The sequence below is a fragment of the Artemia franciscana genome, chromosome 13 (assembly GCF_032884065.1).
Source record: "Artemia franciscana chromosome 13, ASM3288406v1, whole genome shotgun sequence".
NCBI lineage: Eukaryota > Metazoa > Arthropoda > Branchiopoda > Anostraca > Artemiidae > Artemia > Artemia franciscana.
In genome coordinates, this window is record NC_088875.1 from 47,113,825 (window position 1) to 47,139,039 (window position 25,215).

The 25,215-nt window shown below is 35.3% G+C and overlaps 1 protein-coding gene across 1 annotated transcript in view; it reads right to left on the reverse strand.

Moving 5' to 3' along the window:
- The window catches only part of LOC136035014 (intermembrane lipid transfer protein VPS13C-like), a 186,927-nt gene that overhangs the window by 55,954 nt on the left and 105,758 nt on the right, over window positions 1-25,215 (reverse strand). The window contains exons 17-23 of the mRNA XM_065716595.1: window positions 20,173-20,310; window positions 17,246-17,880; window positions 12,874-12,985; window positions 10,265-10,474; window positions 6,542-6,754; window positions 4,162-4,341; window positions 1,151-1,438 (exon numbers count right to left, since the gene is read on the reverse strand). Coding sequence (XP_065572667.1) covers window positions 1,151-1,438; window positions 4,162-4,341; window positions 6,542-6,754; window positions 10,265-10,474; window positions 12,874-12,985; window positions 17,246-17,880; window positions 20,173-20,310 — 1,776 coding nt within the window. The remainder of the gene's footprint in view (window positions 1-1,150; window positions 1,439-4,161; window positions 4,342-6,541; window positions 6,755-10,264; window positions 10,475-12,873; window positions 12,986-17,245; window positions 17,881-20,172; window positions 20,311-25,215) is intronic.

Consider the following 25,215-nt stretch of genomic DNA (forward strand, 5'->3'; position numbering starts at 1 on the left):
TAAATTTTTTCGTGTTGTCCCTAAGAGTAGGAGACATAAGTATGGGCCGCCTACTGCTAATTTCAGTCACCATCTAGTCATTGCCGTTTTGCCTGGTGTATGACCACGAGGCAGTGTATATTGTGGAATGAGCTGTGAAGGATGGATAGATTGAAAGGCTGCCAAAATCATGCCTCGGGAGGTCATTCTCCCTGGACCGACCATGCTCCGACCATGGGAGAAGACAAGATCCCTAGAAAGACAATCCAAGTTGGAAGGAAAAAGTTCTCTTGGTGCTGCTTTTAGGGAAGAGCGTTGCCTGCCCAAGTGGGTCTTAATCTGGCGGGCCGGAGTTTTTGGAAGGGAGGAAAACAACTGTGGGGCCCTTGAAACTAAGACGGAGGGCTTTTCTAAAAAGGAGAAAAAAGAAGTTAAAACAGCCCTATATCAAAATATCACACCTCGTGGTGCACCAAGAACTAGGCGTCTATTTGTGCTATTCTTTGTGCCTATTTGTGCTTATTCTTTACTTTTCTTTTTGTATATAGAGGCAATGGGCATGTGTCGTCTTGACTCAGTCTGTGAATCCGACCATAATGCTAATAATAAAGGACTTCGTGGCTATTCATCTGCCCCTACTTGAAACCTCATTTACTATATTTCCAAAGAAAACAAATTAACTACTAAAATTAAGGTTAGCAAATATCTAACTTTGAGTTATTTACCGACAATTAGCTAACTAAAAATAAATATGGATGGGTTTTACCCAACCACAAACATCTTACAGAACCAATCATAATCAGTCCAGGCCACGCCCTTGGGATGCTACACTACCATACGGTAACGAAAAAGAACAAATCCTAAGAACTGTCTGAAAGGCAGCATTCTTAGCTCATTTATGGCAAATTAACCATCGTATGGGTATACTATTATACATAATGTTAAACGGCAAGACTCAAGAATTTTCGCTGGAGGGAGGAGGACTGTAGCTCCAAAAAAATCCGATTTTTTCTGTGACTCATGTAGGAATATTAAACTGGAAACTGATAAACGCTGTTTCTTCACTGGCACTGTTTTACTAAAATCGGTGATTTAATAGGAAAATGTAGAGGACATCGGGAGGATTTTGGTTTTAAATATAGAAAATCAAACAAAATAAAACATTATATACCTCTCCCTTCAACTTTATTAAAGTAGAAAAAGCCGGTGCTAATGGTATTGGAGCAACTGGATTCAAACAACCGTGAGGCCGAATTATGACTTTTGCCGTTTCAGGATTATGTGGCCAAACCCCTTTAGTCTGTTGGGGTAGTAAACACTTGTCATCCATTAGACCTTCCCGTTCTTCCACAAATTCATACATCAGAGGAAAACGCGTAGAGTTGACAAACTGTATTCCAGGAGTCAAGATGACTTTGAATGTCATACCAGCGCTTGCCATGGAGACGGTTGCAGCTATCTGGGAAAGTAAAGTAAATGGGTATTAGCAACATTAGCTGTGACGGCCTTTCAAGGTTCAACATAAGCTTATACACCACACAAAATTGCTAAAATCATAAAAATTATACAAAATAGCAGATCACACGACGTAACATAATTAGTTCCATGTTTGGCAATAACGTGCTTGTTACAAAGAATTCAAGGTAATAAAGCAAAAATTTACCATAGGGAAATATAAGCAAAACCAGAAATCAGAATCTTCAATTAAACAGAACAGCAAGGCCCCTAAAATAAGAATACAATTTAGCAAGGGGCGCCTATTATACTTCCGTGATTCACAAATATTTCAGCATAGCCTGTTCTAAATTTATGTTTAATATCCTGAGAAGCGTCAGTTCGAAACACAGAAGCACAAGAACAAATATTCACTACTATTGATTTGAAATGTGAAATACAGGAGATACAATTATCATAAAATGCTATTAAAAGCAACTGCTCACATTTTTAAACATCAATCTGAGTCCTACTGTAAAGTAAGAGCGAGCAAACTTAATATCTGAACTGATTCTGCAACCCCTTGGATATCTAAAACAGTAACGGTTATTCAGAAAAAAAATAATCTAGGGGGATGAGGAATTTTTCTTTCTTTTTGTTTTAAATTTTAATACAAACATAGAAAAATTCCAAATCTAGAGAGGCAATTACCCTCCCCCGTCGCAACTGATACCCCTATCTAAAAGCTTCTTTCTATAAGTAGTAAAAAAAAGTTGATCTTTACAACTTAGTAAGTATTGCAACTACTGTTCTTTCACCAACTTTGTAACTGCTGTTCAATGTATTGTATTGTAACTACTGTTCAATACTGTTGTTTTTCTAACAAGGGTTCTTTTAAAAAAATAATCTACGGGGATGAGGAATTTTTCTTTCTTTGTTTTAATTTTTAATACAAACAGAGAAAAATTCCAAATCTAGAGAGGCAATTACCCTCCCCCGTCGCAACTGATACCCCTATCTAAAAGCTTCTTTCTATAAGCAGTAAAAAAAAGTTGATCTTTACAACTTAGTAAGTATTGCAACTACTGTTCTTTCACCAACTTTGTAACTGCTGTTCAATGTATTGTATTGTAACTACTGTTCAATACTGTTGTTTTTCTAACAAGGGTTCTTTTAAAAAAATAATCTACGGGGATGAGGAATTTTTCTTTCGTTTTGTTTTAATTTTTAATACAAACAGAGAAAAATTCCAAATCTAGAGGGGCAATTACCCTCCCCCGTCGCAACTGATACCCTTATCGAAAAGCTTCTTTCTATAAGCAGTAAAAAAAAATGATCTTTACAACTTCTGTCTTGTTCCAAAAAGTTGTGTTCTTGTTACCTTAGAGGTAAATAATTTCTTAGACCACACTGCTTTTCCATTTACGAAAAATTAAGCAAAGAGAAAACGGGTTTTAATTTCAACAAAGCAGTGAACAAAAATTAAATATAAAAACAAAACTACACTTTAACTAAAAAATTAAAATATTCTGAATATTTCGGCCCCACGTCCGGGAGCCTTTTTCAACGAAAAAAAAAAAAAATACAAACGACAAAAAAAGAAAAAATGTTTTTTTTTAATATAACAAAAAAACGACAAACTATACACACAAAAAAATAATAAATAAGAAACAACTCACATTATAAACAAAACTCCCAGCACTGATGGTAATGGCTGAAGACAAAACGAAAACAAATGTATATAAGGAAACCATGGGTCTCTCTCCTCTGCAACAATCGGTGCATAAATGGGAATATTACAAACAAAACTCCCAGCACTGATGGTAATCACTTAAGACAAAACTAAAACAAATATTTATAATGAAACCAAGGGTCGCTCTCCTCTGGAACAATCGGTGTACAAATGGACAAGCTCATTAATACACCCCTTTTGTTATTGTTTTTGTGTTATGTTTTAAAAAAACATTCTTTTTCTTTTTTTTGTCGTTTGTTTTTTTTTCGTTGAGAAAGGCTCCTGGACGTGGGGCCGAAATATTCAGAATATTTTTATTGTTTTAGTTAAAGTGTAGTTTTGTTTTTATATTTAATTTTTGTTCACTGCTTTGTCGAAATTAAAAACCGTTTTCTCTTTGCTTAATTTTTTTGCTACCTTAGAGCCGATTGGTCCAATTCATTCCAAAAAAATTCATTCATTCCTGAAAAATTTCATTAGTTCATTTTCTATTGCGGCATCTGTGGTTAACTTGTTTTCGTCGGAAAAAAACTAAGCAAAATCGTCTTCTATCCAAATTCCCTCGTTCGTTAAGCGTGTTTCCAGTGATCATTTTCGCACTTTATACTGCCTGGAAGTCTAAATAATACTGATTCAAAACTGAAGAAAGGATTATAGGGTAAAAATAAAATTGCAGAGTGGAGCTTAGTATGGTAGGGTCAGCAAAGTAAAGGTAATATACAGTAGCGAAAAGTCCTATTCTCTCTATGGAAATTTTTTTACGGAGATCTAGAACCTCATAAGTTCATGACTCTGCCTTCGCGAACGCGATATGATAAAAGTTTCCGATGAAAACCAAGTAGTAACTATAGCTCTGACGGTTTGTGAAACTTCCCAAATTCCGCGCTATGAAATGTGGCTCATGTATGGAGAAACATTTCGCTACTGTATATTACCTTTACTGTGATGGCCAGGTAAGACACGCTGATTAGTCAACTATGTAAGAAAAATAAGGCACAAAAAAAGAAATGGGGTACCAAATAAACAGCTTCCCCATGTCTTATTCTGACTGGCACTTCAGATCCCGGAGCATCTAGACGGTATGAGTCTGACCAGAGACCATGCAATCCGAAGCGGAAGCTTCCTCGAGCTACTTCTTTTGGATAAAACATAGCTATTTGACTATCAGGTAAAAGGATTTCTTCACCAACATCATTCTATTAATAAGAATAACTTTTAATTATATAAATAATTAAAAGTTTAAATAAAATAGATGAATTAAAAGTAAATAAACACAAATTTAATTATATAAACAACTTTTAATTATTTAATAGCTTTTATCATAACAACTTTAATTATCTAATAATATTAATTCCAAACATTTGAGACAAATCCAAAGAGAATTGGATGAAGGATAAGACTCTGTTTACACGAGGATATATTTGTGTCAGTAACGTTATGCTACTAAAAGAAGATAAAAGAGGATAAACAGAGTAAAAGTGAAAAAAATGGAATCAGAGCCATTCCTAGGGTTGGTGGTACCCGAGGAAACATTAATTACAATTGATTTCACAAAAATGTGAAAAAAACAGTCGAACTGAAAAGTTGATCAAAGTGGCACCCCCCCAGCCACGGCACCCAGGGCAGCTTGACCTTCTCCCCTTTTTTAAGAGCTCTGAATGGAATAAAATTGGAATAAATAAATCAATAAGAAAATGGTAAGAGTATGAAAATAAAAATTTTCTACTGTGCGCCCAACCAGTAAAGCGGCAATTAACGCATGATATATCATAAAGCTCCCCAAAAGAAAACGGATTCGTTAGAAATATTCAATACTGTATGTATAACTTTTGCTCATTCTTCCCATCAAGTTTCATCCCGATCTCTCCACTCTAAGCGTTTTCCAAGATTTCCGGTTTTCAAGATTTGTGGTTCCTCCCTCCAACCCTCTATGTCCCTGGATCCGATTCGAATTGAAAATGGAGCATACGAGACATAGGATTCTTCTATATATCAAGTTTCATTAAGATCCGATCACCCATTCGTAAGATACCTCGATTGTCACGTTTTCCAAGAATTCTGGTTTTCCCCTCCAACTCCCACCTATGTTAACGGATCTGGTTGGGATTTAAAATGAGAGTTATAAAGCACAATATCCTTCTAAAAATCAAATTTCATTAAGATCTGATCACCTGTTCATAAGTTACAAAAACCTCATTTTTTTCTATTTTTCCAAATAACTCCCCCCCCCAACTCTACCAAAGAGAGAAGATCCAGTCCGGTTATGTCAGTCACGTATCTAGGACTTGTACTTATTCTTCCCACTAAGTTTCATCCTGATCTCTCCGCTTTAAGCGTTTTCCAAGATTTCCACCCTCCCCCCACCCAGTGACACTGGATCCGGTCGGGGTTTAAAATAAGAGATCTGGGTTACGAGTTCCTTCTAAATATGAAATTTCATTAAGATCTGATCACTCCTTCGTAATTTAAAAATACCTCATTTTTCTAATTTTTTAGAATTAACACCCCCCCCCCGACTCCCCCGAAGAGAGAGGACCCGTTTCGGTTATGTCAATCACGTATCTAGGACTTGTACTTATTTTTCCCACCAAGTTTCATCCCAATCAAGAAAAATAAGCGTTTTCCAAGATTTTAGGTCTCCTTCCCAACTCCCTATGTCACTAGATCCGGTCAAAATTTAAAATAAGAGCTCTGAGATACGATATCCTTCCAAACATCAAATTTAATTAAGATCCGATCACTCCTTCGGAAGTTGAAAATACCTCATTTTTTCCAATTTTTAGAATAATAGACCTTTATTATTTATTTAGAATAAATACCTTTATTTTTATGGAGTAATTTGTTTTTGAAATCTCCGAAGCATATACAAATATTAAAAGAATCCAATATTTTATCGTTTTTCACTTTTGCAACAATATTTAACATGTTTCAGTTTCGTTGATTTACGGAATAATTTCTGTTCGTTTTAAGTTTTAATAGAAGTATCTCCTCTACCAAGATAGTTCCGAATGCCCCCTTTCGAGTGCATTTTTCTTCTTTGATGCCCATGGTGGCAGAGCTACTTGTGATTGTGGAATTAGCAAGTACAATCTTCGATTTCTGATTCCAATAGGTTCGACACCGGAAGCGAAGGCCCGATTTCAGTCTTTTCAGATTGGTGCACTGTCATATATACCTAGGATGAGCTTTTTTAATTAATCTTCTACACCTTTATTTTTATGGAGTAATTTGTTTTCGAAATCTCCGAAGCATATACAAATATTAAAAGAATCCAATATTTTATCGTTTTTCACTTTTGTAACAATATTTAAAATGTTTCAGTTTCGTTGATTTTTGTTCATATTTTAATGACTACAATGGCAAAATGAGATGTTTAAAATAGAAAAATAGTGGCACCTTGCATTCTAGTGGTAGACCAGTAGAATTGACAAACCAAAACTTGGAATGAAGAAACACGTGTGGCGTCTTTTCTTGTAGTTTGGTGATACTGAAAAGTCTAAAACTTGTTTGATAATCTGACTCAAAATCCAACGGAACTTCGGAAATGTCATCCTTCAGCAACGCTGCTGTTGATTTCTGACACAAATATTCTGTCTGAAGGTGACTAGTCTATAGAAGAAAACATTATATATATATATATATATATATATATATATATATATATATATATATATATATATATTTGAATACATATAAATATTATATACAATTCCGCACAATTAGAGTTTAGATTCTCTTGTGTTTACTTCTGATTTTCTCCATCTCACGTCGTCTGGTTTTTCAATTAGATTTACCGGACCGAAAATATGGAATTATTTGCCAAATACTTTGAGAAATGCTAATAGTCTACCAGAGTTCAAAAGTAAGATTAAAAGCTTCTTAATGGAAAACATTGAAATAGATCCTAATTTGTTTTACCGATAGTTCTCTATGTTTTGTTTTATTAATTTACGTTTGTTTTCTTTTCTTTTCCCTTCTTCTTCTTTTCTCTTCTTACCTTATAATTGTATTCTTGATGATCGAATGAATACTGTCACCCGTTACGGGAAGTGCTCTCTTAGGGTGTAGTTAGTTTATAGTGTGTGATTTGTTTTTTTTTGTTAATAAACGAATTGAATTGAATTGAAACACTTCAATCAAAGGAGCAGTGACAACGCTTCGGACACTGACTATCAATCAATTTCTCTTACTTTTATTTGATAAAATGAAAATAGTAAAAATAAAAATGGTAAGCAATGGTAAAAGAAATAAAAAAAAGCACAAAACAATACATTAATAAAGCTAAGTTAGTACTAAAAAGTGCCGTAAAAAAAAAATGTCGTTCATGCCCTATCACACAAATAGGCGTCATGAATCGTAAACAACCATTTCACCAAATATTTGAATTAAAAAATTAAATCAACACACTTTAAAAAATTTTCAAATTTTTCAAAGACTTTTATCAAATTTCGTTGATTTTGCTTCATAAGAAAAATAAAATAGCCTAAAAGTAATTATTGCTTTTACAACAGATGTCCTTTCACCGGACCTAAATAAGGTTGGTTTAGCATATTTTCAACATCAGATTTGAATATTATTAGTATACAATGCGTTAAGATACTAAGGTTATGATTAAGATCATAAGTTAGAAAAAAGTGCTTTCTTGCTCTTTTTTTGTATCTTTTTTGCTTTCAAATAACGGAAGTTTGCAATAAAGGACTTGCTATTTTTGAGAGTCGAACCCAAGGCTTCTTGGCTAGCTTGGAGGGGGAGATTAACACCAAGCTATGACAGCCCAACGACAAATTCGATGTAGCAAAACATTCTTTATGTAACTTTCTGGCTTGTAAAAAAGAACAAACTGTGATAGATTTGTTACAGAAGAGGTTTTTAGTGACAAGAGGAAACAATTGATACGCGGGAAGTAAAGGAGGTACGCAGGTAAGCCTAATATGCGGGAGGTTTTTAGTGACAAGAGGGAATCAATTGATACGCGGGAAGGAAAGGGGGTAAGCAGGTAAACTTAATATGCAGGAGCTTTTAGTGACAAGATGAGGACCTACGTAGGTAAATTTATTACGCAAAAGGTTTTTAGTGAGAAGAGGAAAATTATCAAAATTTACGTTTTATCACTACACAAACTAAGTATATTTCATTTGCTGGACTCAGTCAAACTAGCTGGATGCCAGCGCTGGCCTTCAGCGTATATTTGCATACATTTTTTTGTGAAATGAATTTGTTTGTGAATTAAGTTTGTATTCACTATAGTGTTGTCTTGGAAAAAGAATAAAAAAATTTGTCAGAGTTTATCACAGTTTATAAAATTGCCAGAGATAAATTATCTTTGTCGCCAAATTACAGCTTATAAATTTTGTTCACGAATAAAGAAGCAACAGAAAAAGCCGATTTTTAAGGAACAGCAATTATATACACAACATCCGTTAAAGTAGCAAAGACAGTAAAACTGAAATTGGATTTTTTGAACTGGTTAAGTAGAAACTTACATAGTCATATAGATTTTAAATAGTCATATACACATACATTATATATAGTCATAGTCATATACATTATAGTACATATATTTATATAAATATATATATATATATATATATATATATATATATATATATATATATATATATATATATATATATATATATATATATAGTACATAGTCACATATATTATATAGTCATATTATTTTGGTTAAGTAGAAACTTACACAGTCATATACATTTTAAAGAATAAAAAAAAAATCAGGAATTCAATTTATTAAAAAAAAAACTTTTTCCTTTAAGTGTTGCCAATTCTCAGAAAAATCTATCGTGCCATTTTCGAAAAAAGATTTAGATATATACAATTATTGTAGAACAGAAATTGCGGGGGGTGAGGGGTCAAACCGACTACCCCCCCCCACTCCATGGATACAATCTTGCAAACATCCAAGAAACTATACCAAAAAAATCCAGTTAAGACAGCTAACAGTGTGACTCGCTCTTACAAAAGGTTTAGACATTATTTTATTGCAGTCAGCGGACATATTTAAAGTAGAATTGAAGGAAGCAAATGGATGTTTCAGTATAAACAATATGTTCTAGGAGACGGATATTTTCGGTTTCAATTAATTGCCATATTCCGATTAATTTATCAGGTTTACTAGATTCTCGCTCCAATTTTCTCAAGAACGCCAAATGTAGACGCACTTTAAAGTTGGACAGACGTATTTGTGTCTTCCGGCATTTTTAGCAGCAGACACGTGCAAATGATCTGATGGGTCCACACAAAAATTTAGCATTTCTTGGCAAATACTTTGAATTTGTAAAGCATGGGATCAAATAGAAAAAAGACGAGTTGGCAAGCCGTCAAGCAGTATATGAGGTGAAATTGTCTGGACTTTCTCTCAATGGTATAATCCAGCTTAAAAAATATTTTATTGAGTCAAACTGTCAGCCTTTAATAAATTACCACAAAACGCGCAAATTAAGCTTTAATTTTTTTTAAAGTTCCTACTTCTAAGGCTAGTGTAAAATATATCTATTTTGACTGCATGATCGTTTTTAGCTAAATATGCCTCGTCTGACCAGCTCTGAAATTTTTTTATAACAATTTAATTTTTGCTCTACTTTTTCTGTCCTTTTGCAAATCACAACGATCACTTTTTAATACCGTAAAACGTTTAATAAATGAAGTAAAAGTTAATGAAACAGATAAGTCAGCTGTAATTTTGACACTTTTACCGCATTTTGACACTACAAACTACCACAAACCTAACATTTTTCTGGAAACTACAGCATTGGGCACCTATTGTCAAGCAATTAACTTGAAAACGAACAAAAAATAATACACATTTAATAAATTTCGTCTGCTGAGAGCGGTTTTAGCGAATCAGCTTTTCAGAAATTCCGAGAAAAACAAGATTGAAAATTTTGACATTTGGATCTCAGAATCGGCTGTAGCTAGAGCGCTGACGTCTTACAGCAATGTCAATTAGACCATCCGAAAGAGATCTTTTTTTTTGTACAACATAGCGTTTTTAGTTCAGTTTCGTCAAAAACTGTTATTTTCAGCAAAACAACTCTCACCAGACGATTTGATAAACAAGTCAGAAACCTGTTTAATAAATGAAACTAAATGACTTACCACGAGGCTAAGAAGCGTAGGAGAGTTAAAACCTTCCAACACAATGGACTCACCAGGTTTGGCTTGATAGTTAACACAGGAGCCAATCAAGCTGACTTTAATATCTACAGGAAGCTGATTAACAAGCATCAGCGTTGGACAAATGTGAAGAGTAGTGTTTATAACTTTTGTACCATCAGAACATAGCATAGTAATATTTTCTGCAAAGACCTGGGAAAAGAGATAAATAGCCATACATAAAAAAATTAAGACAATGCTATTTTACAAGGAAAAAGCGTTATTTTAAACGATCATTACGAGTCACTGCTTTAAAAACGGTAGAAACCTTATCCCTACCTCTGAAGGCACATTTTTAAGAAAAAATAAGAGACAGAGGAAAATATTTGAGTTTATTATGTGTACTTGTCATCCATAGAAATCAACTCGGTCGAGATGGTGATTTCAAAAATGTCCGTTTTTTTTTTTTTTTTTTTTTTTTTTTTTTGTTTTTTTTTTACTACATGGTAGAAATAAACTGGATGTTTACATGGATCTGAATAAATTTTATATATGTATGGGATTTACTATGGAAAAAACAGCTCCAGGTAGGACGATTTTGCTTTTCCAATATTTTCTATTTTTATTGATTTCATTGCTACTTGTCTATTTCCGTCTTTTTTTTTCTTATTGCCTAGTAGAAAGAAACTGCCTGTTTTTCAATATTTTCTATTTTTAGTGATTTCATTATTACGTGTCTATTTCCGTCTTTTTTTTCTTATTGCCTAGTAGAAAGAAACTGCCTGTTTTTCAATATTTTCTATTTTTAGTGATTTCATTATTATGTGTCTATTTCCGTCTTTTTTTTCTTATTGCCTAGTAGAAAGAAACTGCCTGTTTGCATGAATCTGAATAAATTTAATATATTAATGGAATTGATTACGAAAAAAACAGCAGCGGATAGGATGTTTTGGTTATTTCACTATTTTCTATTTTTCTAGACTAAATATATTGCGGGCACTAATTGAATGAAATCATAGATCTTCAAAACAATAGTAAACAATGATGGTTTTGAGGCTTCATTTTTTATTTTTACCGAATTTACTCTTCACTTAAAAATAAAAGTTTTGGAATATGGTCTTCCATCGAAAGGTTAACATAATTTTAGATATCGCGGTTAAGAGTACAGCAACATTTTTAACAAGCTTGTGAAAATATGTCTTTTCTGTGAAATTTGGAGAACAATAAGTTCTTGCAAAAGCAAGTTAATTTTTCTTGCCTGCATTTCATATATTTTTCAGTGTTTATTTTTAGGCTTCATTTTTTTGTTTCTTTTCACTTTATTTACATGGATATGTGATGCACATTATCACACGAGTATATGCTGTACAACAAGCTGTACAAAAAGACGAGGTTCGATCCCAATGCCTACGCATAAAAAGAAGGAACAATTGAGATGACTATGCCACTGATTATGGACGTTGGACTGCCAATGATAATGGTTTTTAAGAGCACAGCTTAAAAAAAGGATGCAGCACCACACTCTACACTTTAAACTGACGATACTGATCTCTGGCTCATTGTGCTTAGGCCAGGGGCGCAATAGGGGGCTGGGGGCCAGCTATACACCGCTTTCACACACCTTTCCTGTTTGACTTCTTCAGATGTCTCCAAGTACCCATTTAGAGATGGGTCAACTCTGATTGAGCTCATAGAGCCACGCCACTGATCCGCGTTCTGGACCAAATAACCAGGGACAGAAGGACTTAATCCCTTGTCCGGTCAGACACAGGATTTCAAATCTAGCGTGCTAATCACTCAGCTAGGACGGCTCAAAGAACGAAGCGGAGGAAAAAAAACAAGGCGTCATTAACGGGGTGCAAATATCATTTGCCAAAGAGGTTATAGGAAATACTTGAGCAAGAAGGAGCTTCTTGGGAGGTAGCAAAGAATGAAGCTTTACAGAGAGTAGCTGAATAAGAGGAAAGCGCAGCGGAGTCTCAGGAGTCTTAACTCTGCGATGAAGATCAAGCAGTATAAGTTTTTTTTTTTTTTTTTTTTTTTTTTTTTTTTTTTTTTTTAGAGCTGGAATTTCAAGATGAATATAGTATTTGTTTGTTATCATGGGTGAAGATATGGCCCCATAGGGGTGGAAATATGGAAACTGTTTAAAACTTTAAAACAAAAATATCACTTGTTTGAAAGTCGAAACAAAGGAAACTAAAAAAGATTTCAGGAATCAATCAATACTGTTTAACACGCATTTGAAATGGAATATTATAAGGAGTCGACGTATGGACCTAGAGGACCTAGAAGATGTAAGGACGTGGCAAATGTTCTAGACCTCAAAAAGTTAATAAATCTAATATTTAATATTTACTGTAACAATAATTAATTGTTACTGACAGAAGATAATATACAAATATTTTTTTTTTATGGGACAAAACAAGGCTACCGACAAAACAAAGCTGGATTATGCCCCATCACTGATAATAGTGTTGCGATTATTTAATCGGTTGTCAGAATGGAACGATTAAAAAGAGAGTTAAAAACTAAAGTAAAAAGCAGTAGCTAAGTTGAGAGGTAACAACTGATAATTAAGTGTAATTTAAATAATTTGCAGATTTACATACTTTGAAGAACAATGGCTCCCTTTGTTTCCTCGATGAAAATTCTATAGTTTCAGGTCTAGGTTGATTTTCTAAAGATTTTGATTTCCAGTTGAATTCTGCGTGTGAGAAGTCCCTGAAAATATTAAAAATCAAAATTGTTTTAAACAGAAAATTCAAACAAGATAAGCAAACAGGGAGCTATCAAGAAGGAAATCATAAAAGTAGTATGAGCAGCAAAAATGGAAAATAAAATAACTAAGAAACAGCTACAATGGCTAATACAAACCAGTTGTGTTTGACGTGGATCTCGCTAACGCTTGTGCGACGAAATTAGTGTTTACTATATTTTACACCCAAAAATTAAGTTTATTGTTTTCCATGTTGAGTTTTTAGTAGCAAATTGAACCAAGTCTACTTATTTCCAAATTTAGAACCATTACCACCCCTCTTCCAATATATCTTAAACCATACTGACAAATCATACGTTTTCTAGCAGGAATTATCCGTATCCAGAAGAGAGATTTAAATCTTGGAATCATTTTCCCTTGCCCCCCCCCCCCAATAAAAATCTTTAGTTCAACCTTAGACCTAGAATTAAGAGCAATTTGGCTAAGGCTCCTTTTACTCCCTACATTTTAATTTATAGTCTATTTTACGCATGGGCCAAATATTTCAATAGTTGCTAAAGAGCTATCAAAATATTATATTTTTTTTTTTAACAATAGTGCACCAAGCCCATTTGGCTTTACTGTAGTTGTCTATTGCCACCTTTTACACTGAAGCCAGCATACTTCTCATCTCAGATTGGTATAAACAACGTTTACTGGTAGTGGCAAAAACAACCAAACTTGGAATTATTATTGTATTTATTTATTTTCGGAACCTACATCACGGAGGCTAGGTTTCTATCCTTCTACTACTATAAACCCGCTAAATTGGTCAGCACCCTAAAGCCAATAAACTGTTAAAACATTTTTTCTCTCTCAATTTATTCCAAACTAAGGCTTTGGCCACCCTCAAAGTACCAAGGACATCAATATCAAAATGTGTTTCGTCTCCTAGACCAATTACATTCATACCTAAAAACTTCGATTTTCTGAAATTGTAGCTGTTCCAAAAGTATGAGGATTTTATGACAGTAACATGTTTTTATCAGGGTTGTCATGTTGAACCATGAAACTAAATAAATAAAATTAATGATTTAGTTTGGCAATGCTTTTGGTCAGTAAAATTCAAACATTGACAGTCTGCTGATTCCCAAAGACAGCTAGGCTGCACATTCAAAGGAAACCTACACCTTCTTTAGCGGTCAAACCATTTTATTTATATTTTATTGATTTTTCAGACAAGTCTCCTTTTTTTAATTCACATCTGCAGATATATATATATATATATATATATATATATATATATATATATATATATATATATATATATATATATATATATATATATATATTTATATATATATATATATATACCATCGACTCGAACACCATCTCATCAACTTTTGTGCTCAACCGAATGGTATAAGCAGAATCTCCCTTTACTTTTCTGCAAGCTGCTATAAACTTTTCGTTTTACCAAATCTGTCTTTATAGCAAATTCTACGGCTTATTAAATACCCTAAAAGTACAACACAGTGAGGTAGAAATACTCAAGCTTGTACAAGACCTCAGTAAGAAAACAATCTATTCAGATTCTTTCTCTTAAGACCTCAAAGAAGTTTATGCTGCACGTGAAACTTCTGGGCAGACAGTGCCACCCAGTGAGGGGTCTAAAGTACCCTTAACGGAGCACCTACTAAATCCGAAGCAAGCGATACAGAATACTATGTTTAGTGTTGCCACAAAAGGATTTCAGATCACTTTATAAACATTTTATAGGTTTTTTTTAGTTGTAATTGAGTATATTAAACCTCTGGCACTAGGCCTAGGTCTCGGACACTAAGCATCTAGAGTCTGTCCGTAAAGAGTACTGGCGAAAGCTGAGGAACAAAGAGTATGAATAACTTATAAGAGTGGAAACTGGCACTATGTTGACAATAAAAAACTATAAACACCATTTAGCATTTGCCATTCCTTGACATTTTCTCAAGCTTTGTAGTCTTTTTTTGTCACGATCTAATATCAGACAATTGTTACTGGATTCATTTTACCGATTACACTTAATAGATTAATTTTTCTTATTGTTACACTGGAAAAACTGCCAGGTATTCTTAAACGTTAGATGGCGTTGGCAGTTTTTTTTTCACACAAGTTACCCATACTCTTTGGTTAAGGATGTTGAAAAGTAATAGAATTGTGATTTAAAGTAAAAATTTTCGCTTTAGATCTTTTCGTTGCTTCACAATCCACCCTTTGGTCGTTTCTGCAATACTGCACCTGAACTTTGCCCAAATTTACTGGATTGTTTTTTCCGTATCACACATCTTAAGCTCCTAATAGTTTAATAGCCGTTTAAATCCGATTGTTCAATATCCACTTTAGTGGATACTGAGAAAAAAAAGGACTATTCCACTGTCATATATAAGGTACGCGTGTACTGATCTTCCCCCTTCATTTTTGTAAGAAATTTTCTTTGCAGATACACTAAAGTAACTCTCAACAAACGTTGTCATACAACCTAATTTCTGTTCATTTGTCTTAAATCAATGGATTTTTTTCCTGGAAGAACTTTGTTCTATTTATAATAATTTCTTAAAACGTCAGGCTCATGGACTGCAAACTTAGTAATATATGGGATTCGCACTATGTTGAAATTAGTAAGCTAGCATTTCATCTTGATTATGAAAATTTTATAATCATGGAGAAATATCACTGTTCCATATGTATGATCTCTGAAAATTAAGCCGTGTCAAGTAGATTGTGTAAATTAGAAGTAACATGAGTCACAGATATTTACGAACCACGGATAAGGACCCGACGATGCAAAAAACTCATAACTTTTTACGGTGTAATTTGATATTTCTCGGCCTGCTTTAAAGATTTCCCTTGATGAGTTATACATCTCGCCAATGTAAGCTTGTTATAAGCAGGCGAAAAAAGCTTTTTGCTCTGGCTTTTATTTAAAGAAGATAGGCTCGAATACCAAATTGGCTATACAAGAAGTAGAAAAAAAAACACAACAAAACTATACGACGAAACCAAAAGAGGATAATTTTCAGTCAGGGAATCTATTTGCCATCGGGCCCTGGCACTTGGCATGCGGCATGATTCTATGGATTTCAATTTCCAATCGAATGAGCTCTTTTGGAAGTTTCTAAGACAACAAAAGGCAATCTACAAATTTCTATCAGATGCATTTCAGGAAAATATGGGGTGTGGGGAGGTATCCACCCTCCGTTCACTCTGAATCTTAAAATGGACACTAGACATTTTTATTACCAATCCAATGATCCCCCCTCCGCAGTTTATACGATCACCCTTTCTAAATATACCTTATGTGCCCCCAGGCCAAAACTTACAACCCCTGCCCCGAGGACTGTAGGGGGGTTGTCAACCTCAAAGATATAGTTTCCGGACCTTTAAACTACGTTGAACAAAATGGCTATTTCAAAGTTTTGATTGCATGTGTTTAAGGAAATTGTGGGCGTGGGAGGAGGGTTAGTTGCCCTCCGATGACTTCTACGCCAACAAATAGCCATCCCAAAATTTATATCAGATGCATTTCGGGAAAATACGAGGTGCGGAGGGGGAGGGGTATTCACCCTCTGAATCATGAAAAAGGCACTAGGACATCCAAATTCCAACAAAATGACTCCATTCTGGAGTTTTTACGATCACCCTTTCTATATATGCCCTATATGCCCCCCAGGATATAACTTATAACACTTGCCCTGAGGGCTTAAGGGATGGGAGTCTCATACTCAAAGACATAATTTCTGGATCTTTCAATTACGTTGAACAAAATATCTATCTCAAAATTTTGATTGGATGTGTTTGGGGAAATGATGCACGTGGGAGGGGGTTAGTTGCCCTCCAATCACTTTTGACTATTAAAAAGAGTGGTTGCTTCGATTTCTTCGATTTCAAACTTCGACAAACTTCGATTTCTAAGGGTTTGAATCCAACTGGCAAATAATACATTTTATAACATATTTTTTGCGATTTTGACAGAGGAGCATGACATCACTGTATGCTGGTGTTCGTGCTATTGGTAACTCAGGTTTACCAGGTTTACCTTATTATTACCTTATTATTACTCAAGTTTACCTTATTGCCCCAAAAAAGAAGCTAAGTTGGTAACACTTTGTACCCATAGCAAAGAATTTTCATTTGGTAAATCAAATAAATAATCAAATGAAACTAAACAAGTAACTCAAATAAGTAATCACATAAATAACCAGCTATAAGTTACGTACATACAAGTAACTTGAAAATAAGAAACTTACCCTTTGGGCACAAAGTAGATACTTCCTGAAGACAACTTATCAGATGGCATGTTGAAAACTCCACAATGTGTCACAGTTCCACAAGGCTCAAGAGTGCGACCTGTTTTACTAATCGTGTATACATGAACAGCCCGTTTCGTATGATTGAACAGTTGCAATTTGCTACGAAAAGTAACCATTGAGTCACCATCAGTGCTCTTAACATCAATCACCAGCTCAGACTGACCTTCTATTCCGGGTAGACAACGCATTGAGTTAGTTGAAATACTTACAATGTGAATTTCACCACGCAGGCACAGTTTCAACTTTCTGGGGGTATTTGGTCTCGACGAAAGTATCCTTTCAGAGCCAGGATACATTGAAATATCATTACCAATTGGGAGGAAAGGATCCCAGAATCCACTATCTTTGGTGATTATCCTGATATTTTCATTATAGTTATTAATGAGTTTAAGCTCCCAATGATGCCCAGATGTGGTCAATTGTTTTTTCTCTTTTTCACCAAAAGCTGAGCCCAAGATAGTAAGGATATCAAAAAATGACTTCGTAACTGTCAGCTCCATCTGTTCTTTGGCTTTGATGGTAAATGTCCATTCGGGTAGTTTGGACTTTTTTCCACTTGGAGCACGCAGGGTCTGAAAAAACCTCAAAACGAACAGAAAATTTTCAGTATGTGAGGAAGTTTACCCCTCCTCAATAGCTTACTCTTCATGTAAAAAAATATCTAATTCTAAATAAATAGCCTTTGTGTTTCAGGAGTCACTCTTGAAGAATTGGGATAAAAAGTCAAACTTTAGCGTAAGAGGTATCAAGAGGTGACAACCTCCATCATATACGGAACGATTTCTCTTCGTTTTAAGTTTTAATTTTACTCCTTACTGAACTTGCACCATTCGAAAACCACTGGAAATAAGCTCCTGAACGAAATTGAAACCACTATTACTAGAAAAACACGGAACAAAACATACAAAAAAGTGCACATAAAAAGAATACTTATTTATACACGAAAGATTCTAGAGGACCAAGGAAGCATAAAAAAATAAGGAAACACAACAAGAATTAATAGGAACTCAAATTGAAGCTGTCAAAGTGTTTTCATCGGGTTCATTTTAAACATTGAATTTGCACCAATTCTGGACCCTATTTTGCATTCTGAAGCAAAACCACTGAAAGACCGAACTTTTTGAGTCAGAAATTCCTAGGATGCTCTAACAGGTCCAGTAGCTTACTTAAAATAGCAGGTTTTTATTTTAACGGTATCTCTTACTGAGAAGACATTAGAAGCAATAGTGAGGTAGGCGACCAGTGAGGTTGACCCACTGAGCAAAAACCGGGGGTGGCATTCTTTCCAGAAAATATACCTACACGACCTCTCGAGGGAGAAGTTTTCAGTTGCGCATCAGAACACCTTGCTGGGCTGCAAATTAATTGTGAAACTTGCACTTCCATTTCATGTCCCCAGAGACAAGGGGGACAGGGTCAACTGATAGGTGCTTAACACACAAAAATATCTATTTCCGAACAACTGTCATTAGCTTTCAAGGGGGAGGGAGGGGGTAGCTTTTTAGATTTTACTGAGTCATTAAGTGCAAATGAAGCGTCAAAACCAGCAAAGAATAAATATCTCAATCTTTGGGAAGTTTCTCTGATTTGATTTTCCTACATCGCTGTAAAAATTAGACTCCGAAAGTATAAGATATGCTGCTAATGCAGTCTCTCAGGTCTCAGCCATGTTAATAGAAAATAGACTAATGTCAGCAACGCCAATCGCCAATTCACGAAAATGTAGGAAATAACGTATCTTTTAAAAATCTAGGAGAGGGAGCAATTTTGTTATTCAGCCGATTTTATTTGACAATAATAAACCAAGCCAACGCAAATACAAGTCTACAGGATCAACATAAATATACAAAAAATAATAATAATAATAAAAAAATAATAATTCCCCGCAACATATTAAACACAAATCACATAATTATTTGTTATTTATTTAAATATTTGAAAACCCGTCATAGCTTACATATAACCCCGTCATAGCTTTAAAACTTGCACCCCACAATGTTGACAACCTTCAAATTTGCGATTATGTTTTGCAATTTTTAATAAATAGTAAGTTCTTTTTTTTTGAAAAAATTATTTTCATTACTGCGCCGTTAATTTTTTGTTTTTTTATACTTTAAAAACTGTCGCTTATTGCTACAATCTCGCACTGATACTGGAATTGAGTTCCAAATTTTTGACCCAGTATTGACGATAATACCAAAGGAATGTATTTTAAATCTAGGCAGGCAAAAAATATAGGGGGAGGAGGGAATTGCAGCGCTTGACTAACGTTAATACTATAATATTGGGAGATGTGAAATCAAAATGGAAGATCTAATAGAAAGAGGTGTATATTGCAGCACGGTAACAAGTTCTAATTACCTCTGGATGGATTAATACAATCCCCACCCCGGTTTGTGTTTAGTGAATTTTACTCGCATGTTCAGGAAAAAAACAGTTAAGAACGGTAAAGCAGGGCAGAAAATGTTTAACTAGATTGGTAATTCCTATTTGACAAAAACAATAATCGGTAACCATTTTTGGGTAACTGATTCAAACTGATTCATTACCATTTCAAAAGTTAGAAGGTATTGCATTGAGTCTGCACTTACTGGAAGTTACGCAGTGACTATACTGTAAATGTAATATATTTTCCCCCTTTTAGTAGTGGTGTCTTAATGCGGAGACACCACTACTAAAATTCAATGCGGAAATATCTCTCCAGCCACAGTGGGAGGGCGTCACGGCTGCAGCTCAGCTCCAAGACGTCTGGCGAGGTTTCGTAGACGCCCTATGCGCCACCCCAGGCTCTGGAAAATCTAAGGTTAGTAGTGGTACTGTGGCGATACGATAGAAACTTCAAACATTTTGAAAACCCAACTAACCTCAATTTCAAATCTAAAGGGGACTTCGATCATCCGATTGTCATACTGTTCCGGCAAAGGTTCAATGCCTCGTATCATCCAAGACGATTTACTACTGAAGTAAAGTAGTTCTAATGACATTTGTACTTTAGATGTAAGCTGCAATGAAAAAATGGCGGATTTAGTTGATTGTGATAATGTTAAAAAATAGAGAAAATTGGGCCAGATTGGGAATGAGCTCGGTGAGCACCAAAGACCAAGTGTAAAATTATTTTTTGCACTTCACTTAAGCTTCAAATTAGGCAGGTGCCCCCCCCACTCCACAGATATATTCATAATTTTACTGCAGATTCCTACATTTTTTCAAAGTGCCCACCTCTTTGTTTTTTCATTCATAATTCTGAATTCGAAATCAATTTATCAATAAGCTGCTGCTTCGGATGAGCATAATAAATATATTTATAGATAACTAACGCAATAAAAATTTAAATATAATTCAAAATTTAAAGATGTAACTGATGACGTAAACAATTTGAAACAAAAGACGTCTGCTGTTTTCCTCGCTTACGTCATCAGGAATGACGTATTATTGAATTGCATCATCAGCATTGGTCATGTTATATCAAGTCTTGAGTAATTTTTATTCCTGGTAACAGGAAAATATATAACAACAAAAAATGGTGACAATCTTTAGGTTCGGGGGGAGGGGCATGGATCCAACTCCTGTTCCTCTATGCACACATGCCTAGACTATACTATAAACATACAAACTAGACTTTCTTTTATTATCAATGGATTAAAGAAAGAAATTCTTGTAGGGTGTGTTTGGTTACAGGGCTTTTTCTGAGCGTGTCATCAAAATTGGTAGCCCTAGGTTCAATCAGATTGTGTACAAATAAATCAATCCTTCAGTCTCTCTGTACCGAACACAGGTATAAGATAATGTATCTGCTACAGACATCTAAAAACATAATCTTGACTAGAAGAGATTGCGGTAAATTAAAGAATCAAACTATTTTCGTCCATCATAAAGTTTTTTGATTTGCTGTGGCCTAACACTTGCAGATTTTTTTTTTATCTCAACTTAGCCTTTTTTAAGCCTTTTGAACTACAGACTAACCTATGTTCCCTATCAGTTTTTATCAAAATTGCTTAGGAAGTTCCATGTGGTGTTAGAAAATCCACTAATCAGCTCTTTGTCTTTGAGGCGGTCAGCCGACACTGAGTCTCGCAAGACAATTTCTAAGGTATCGAATGGCCTTAAATGAAAATGTTTTGACTTGTGATAATAGTTTTTTTTTTTTTAATTCACGAAGTATATACTATCGTAAAGTGTACAAAGGGCAGCTTTAATAAATTTACGACTTCTATACAGACCATGACACCGCATAATTTTTTATTTGCCTGAAAAGGAATCAACAGTAACGAACTGTAGGTAAGAAGCAACCCGGGTCAGTAGTAACCAAAACTCTATCAAAAAGGAATTTTGTATTTGAATCAAAAGAATTAGAATTTTATGGTGATTTCAGATATATATGTTTCATTAAGCCTAATCTTACCCATCAAAGGTTATGAGCCTGGGAAAATTTGTCTGATTTTTGAAAAAAGGGGGAAACACCTCCTAAAAGTCATAGAATGTTAGTAATAAGTAAACAATTTTATTTAGTGTATCAGAGAACACTACTGTAGAGGTTTCAAGCACCTATCTAAAAAATGTGGAATTTTTGTATTTTTTTGCCAGAAGAATGATCACAGATGTGTGTTCATTTTTTTTATTTTGTTGTTGCTGTTTTTTTTCCAGGGGCCGAAATAACTATGTCATTTGGTATATCATGATCCTCCCAATGCCCCTGGGGAAAGGTCTTCAAGTTACAAGATTTGCCCATTGTTTACGTATATTGTTTGTTATTGGGAATATTTACATAGATTATGAATATATTTTTGGGGGGAGGCGAGGAGGATTATTTGCTTGTGTTTTTTTTCCACGGAGATAATTTTCCATGGGGAGGAAAGTTTCCAGGGGGTGAAATTTTACACTGGGCGAAAATGGGAGTAATGCTTCAAGCAATAATTCTAGACCCGAGCCGGTGCCAAAAAACTTATCAATACGAAGGAGTCAAGAGCTTAACCAAAGAAACCCACCTTTTCGGTATCCCTCCCCCCAATCGCGCCCACGACACTCTTTTACAATACCAACATCAGGTTACTGGATCCCTTCATCGCGGTCACAGCAGGTAAGACGGGGTCAGCATATCTCTCTGGTCCCCCTTGGAGCTCTCCCACTCCCTCTCTCCCCATCGACCCTCCTCCAATCCCTAGATCTATCATTCCTAAGACATCAGCCTCCCGCTTTTCGACTATAAGCCACGCCGTCTCTTTTAATAACAGGTTTTCGCCATTAGAAGAAACTGATCTTAGAGGATCGATGGAACACCAGGAAACCGTCTGCCCAAGGACTAAGTTGAAAACCAAAGTAAAGAAACTCTCTTCTGACATTTTTGCTATGCCTAGTTTTTCGTATAGTAATGCGGGAAGTTTAAATATGGATAAGATTATTAAGCTGGAAAACTTAGCACAAGTAATTGGAGACTCAACAGTAGCGGTAACAGAGGTTCAGAGGTTCAGAGGTTCAGCGGATCTACTCAGTTTGTCCGGTTATAATAAAATGACAAAGTTACACCCAGATGATCACTGGCTTGGAAAAAAGGGAGGAGGTCTTGCAATTTATATCAATAAGATAATTCCTGCCTTTCAGATAAGGTACCTGTTCTTGATGATTATGATGAGATTACGTACAGGTTAAGTACTCCACAAGTGGTATGTTCCTGCTTAGTGACGCTAACGAGCTTTGACTTGAGTTTTTGGAAAAAGGCGTAGGTCTAAAACAGTTGGTTAATTGCCCCCCAACAAAAGGTGATGCGGCTCTGGACCTCATAACTACTAACATGTCTCAATTCTATAGGAAACAGTCACCAGGCCCACCGCTAGAAGGAAGCTACCACTTCACCCTTGAGCTACACCCCACAGGCAAAGTCTGGGTCACGTACACTACAAAATAACTACAAGTCGGCCAATCACAAACAGTGAATTGTTTGGTTTCGGCAATTGGCTCAAGACTGAAAAATGGGACGGCATAATTTCTACGGCTAATGCTGACTAAATGGCCACTACTTTTCAAAAAAAATTCTTTGCAAGTACCATTTCTATTTTATTTTCAGGGAAAAAGAAACATAAAGAACCTACTACCTTGGAGAATAAAATCCGAGGAATGACCCGCCAGGCAGTGACATTGTACTACCAAAAGGAAATATCTCATTTATTGAATTCTAAGCCTTGACAATGGTACAAAAGGATAAAGCAAATGACAGGTAAAACGCAGACTGGACTGGATTTTGGATATGATGAGCCGGATAAAGAAACTGCAGATCGCCTAAACATTCACCTGGCAGCAACTGTTCAATGACTTCCACCACTAAACTCGGAGGATATTCCGCATCCATTTCCAGACATTGAGATTTCCCAATCATCATAGAATCCCAAGCTCGCATCGAATTGATAAAACTGAAGAAGACCAGTGTTACTCCACTCAACATTCCTGTTGACCTCATTAAGGCTTTTCCTGAATTTATAGTGCTCCGTTAACTTTAATATTCAGCAAGATTAAAATGTCCAGCCAGTATCCACAAAATTAAACAAAGGGTTTTGTAGCCCCTATCCCCAAAAAACGAGCACCCTCTAATTTTATTGGTGTGTGAACTATTACGATGACATGAATTTTTAGCAAGATCTATGAAATTTTCATAGCTGGGTGGCTGAAAACTTTTATTCTACATAAATTTGACCCTCAACAATTCGGTAATATTCCCAAGAGTTCGACAAGCCATTACTTAGTTAGTTTGCTCGATAAGGTTTTAAAGCATCTAGATGAACCGGAACGCTGGGTCAACCTCATCGCGATTGACCTAAGGGAGACATTCGACTTGATCTGCCATAGAACCCTTATCCGCAAGATATTGACAAACTTTAAAGTCGAAGTATATTTAGTAAGAATAGTTGCAAATTTTCTTTTGGGTAGAAGTCCAAAATCTAAGCATAAATCAGCCTGTTCTGATCCCCAGCCAATCTACTGTGGAGTTCCTCAGGGAACAATTTAAGGCCCTCTACTTTTTTTGGTTATGGCTAATGTGTTGGCAAATAATGAGTCGGATCGCTTTGAGTCCGTTGATGATCTAGCTTTACTGGAGCTAGGTGAAAAGAGTGTTTCAAGTAAGGCAGACAGAACAATGGCGAGTTTATCACGTTAAGCTGAGGAGGGTAAAATGATCATCAATCACGAAAAATCACTTGTATTAACTTTTTTCTGAAGGACAGTTCATCCCTTGCTTTACAAAATGTTTCAGGCAACATGGATATCTCACGCGTGACCTGAAGTGGAAAAACAGACACAAGAGATGATTAAACGGGCAAACCTGTGCATCCTTTCTTAAAACTCATTGCTCGTCATGGTGTCCCAACCCCCACCTATTTCGTATTTTTCTTACTTTTGTCCGACCGCTGGTAGAATATGCTTATCCCGTTTGGCAATATGACCTGACTTTGGAACAGAAGGACCACCTGGAAAGGATCCATTACCGAGCTCCTCTGGTTGTGTCTAAATCTCCCAAATCCTCTTATCGCTCCCTTTTAAAACAATTTTCACTTACAACTCTTTCAACACACCGTGATGAAGTATGTTTTAAATTTGGTGTCGGTATTTTGGAAAATCCACGGCTTTGCGAAATACTTTCCCCTGAGCATCTCCCTTCGCACCAAAGGCCCCCGTGACATGCAGCTAAACCAAAATGTAGATAAAATGTGACATGTAGTGCCAAAACTTCAGCCTGTACCAGCATGGCGTATGCGGTACGTAAGTAGTTTTGTTCCCTCGTTAGTCAAGATTTTCAATTCCGCAATCACTCCTCAATAATTGTATTTTTACTTTTGGTTTATTATTCTTATTGTTCGTTTGATTCTATTTGACTGTTTAATTTGAATCTGTGATATTTCAAATCAGTGTATATTTTT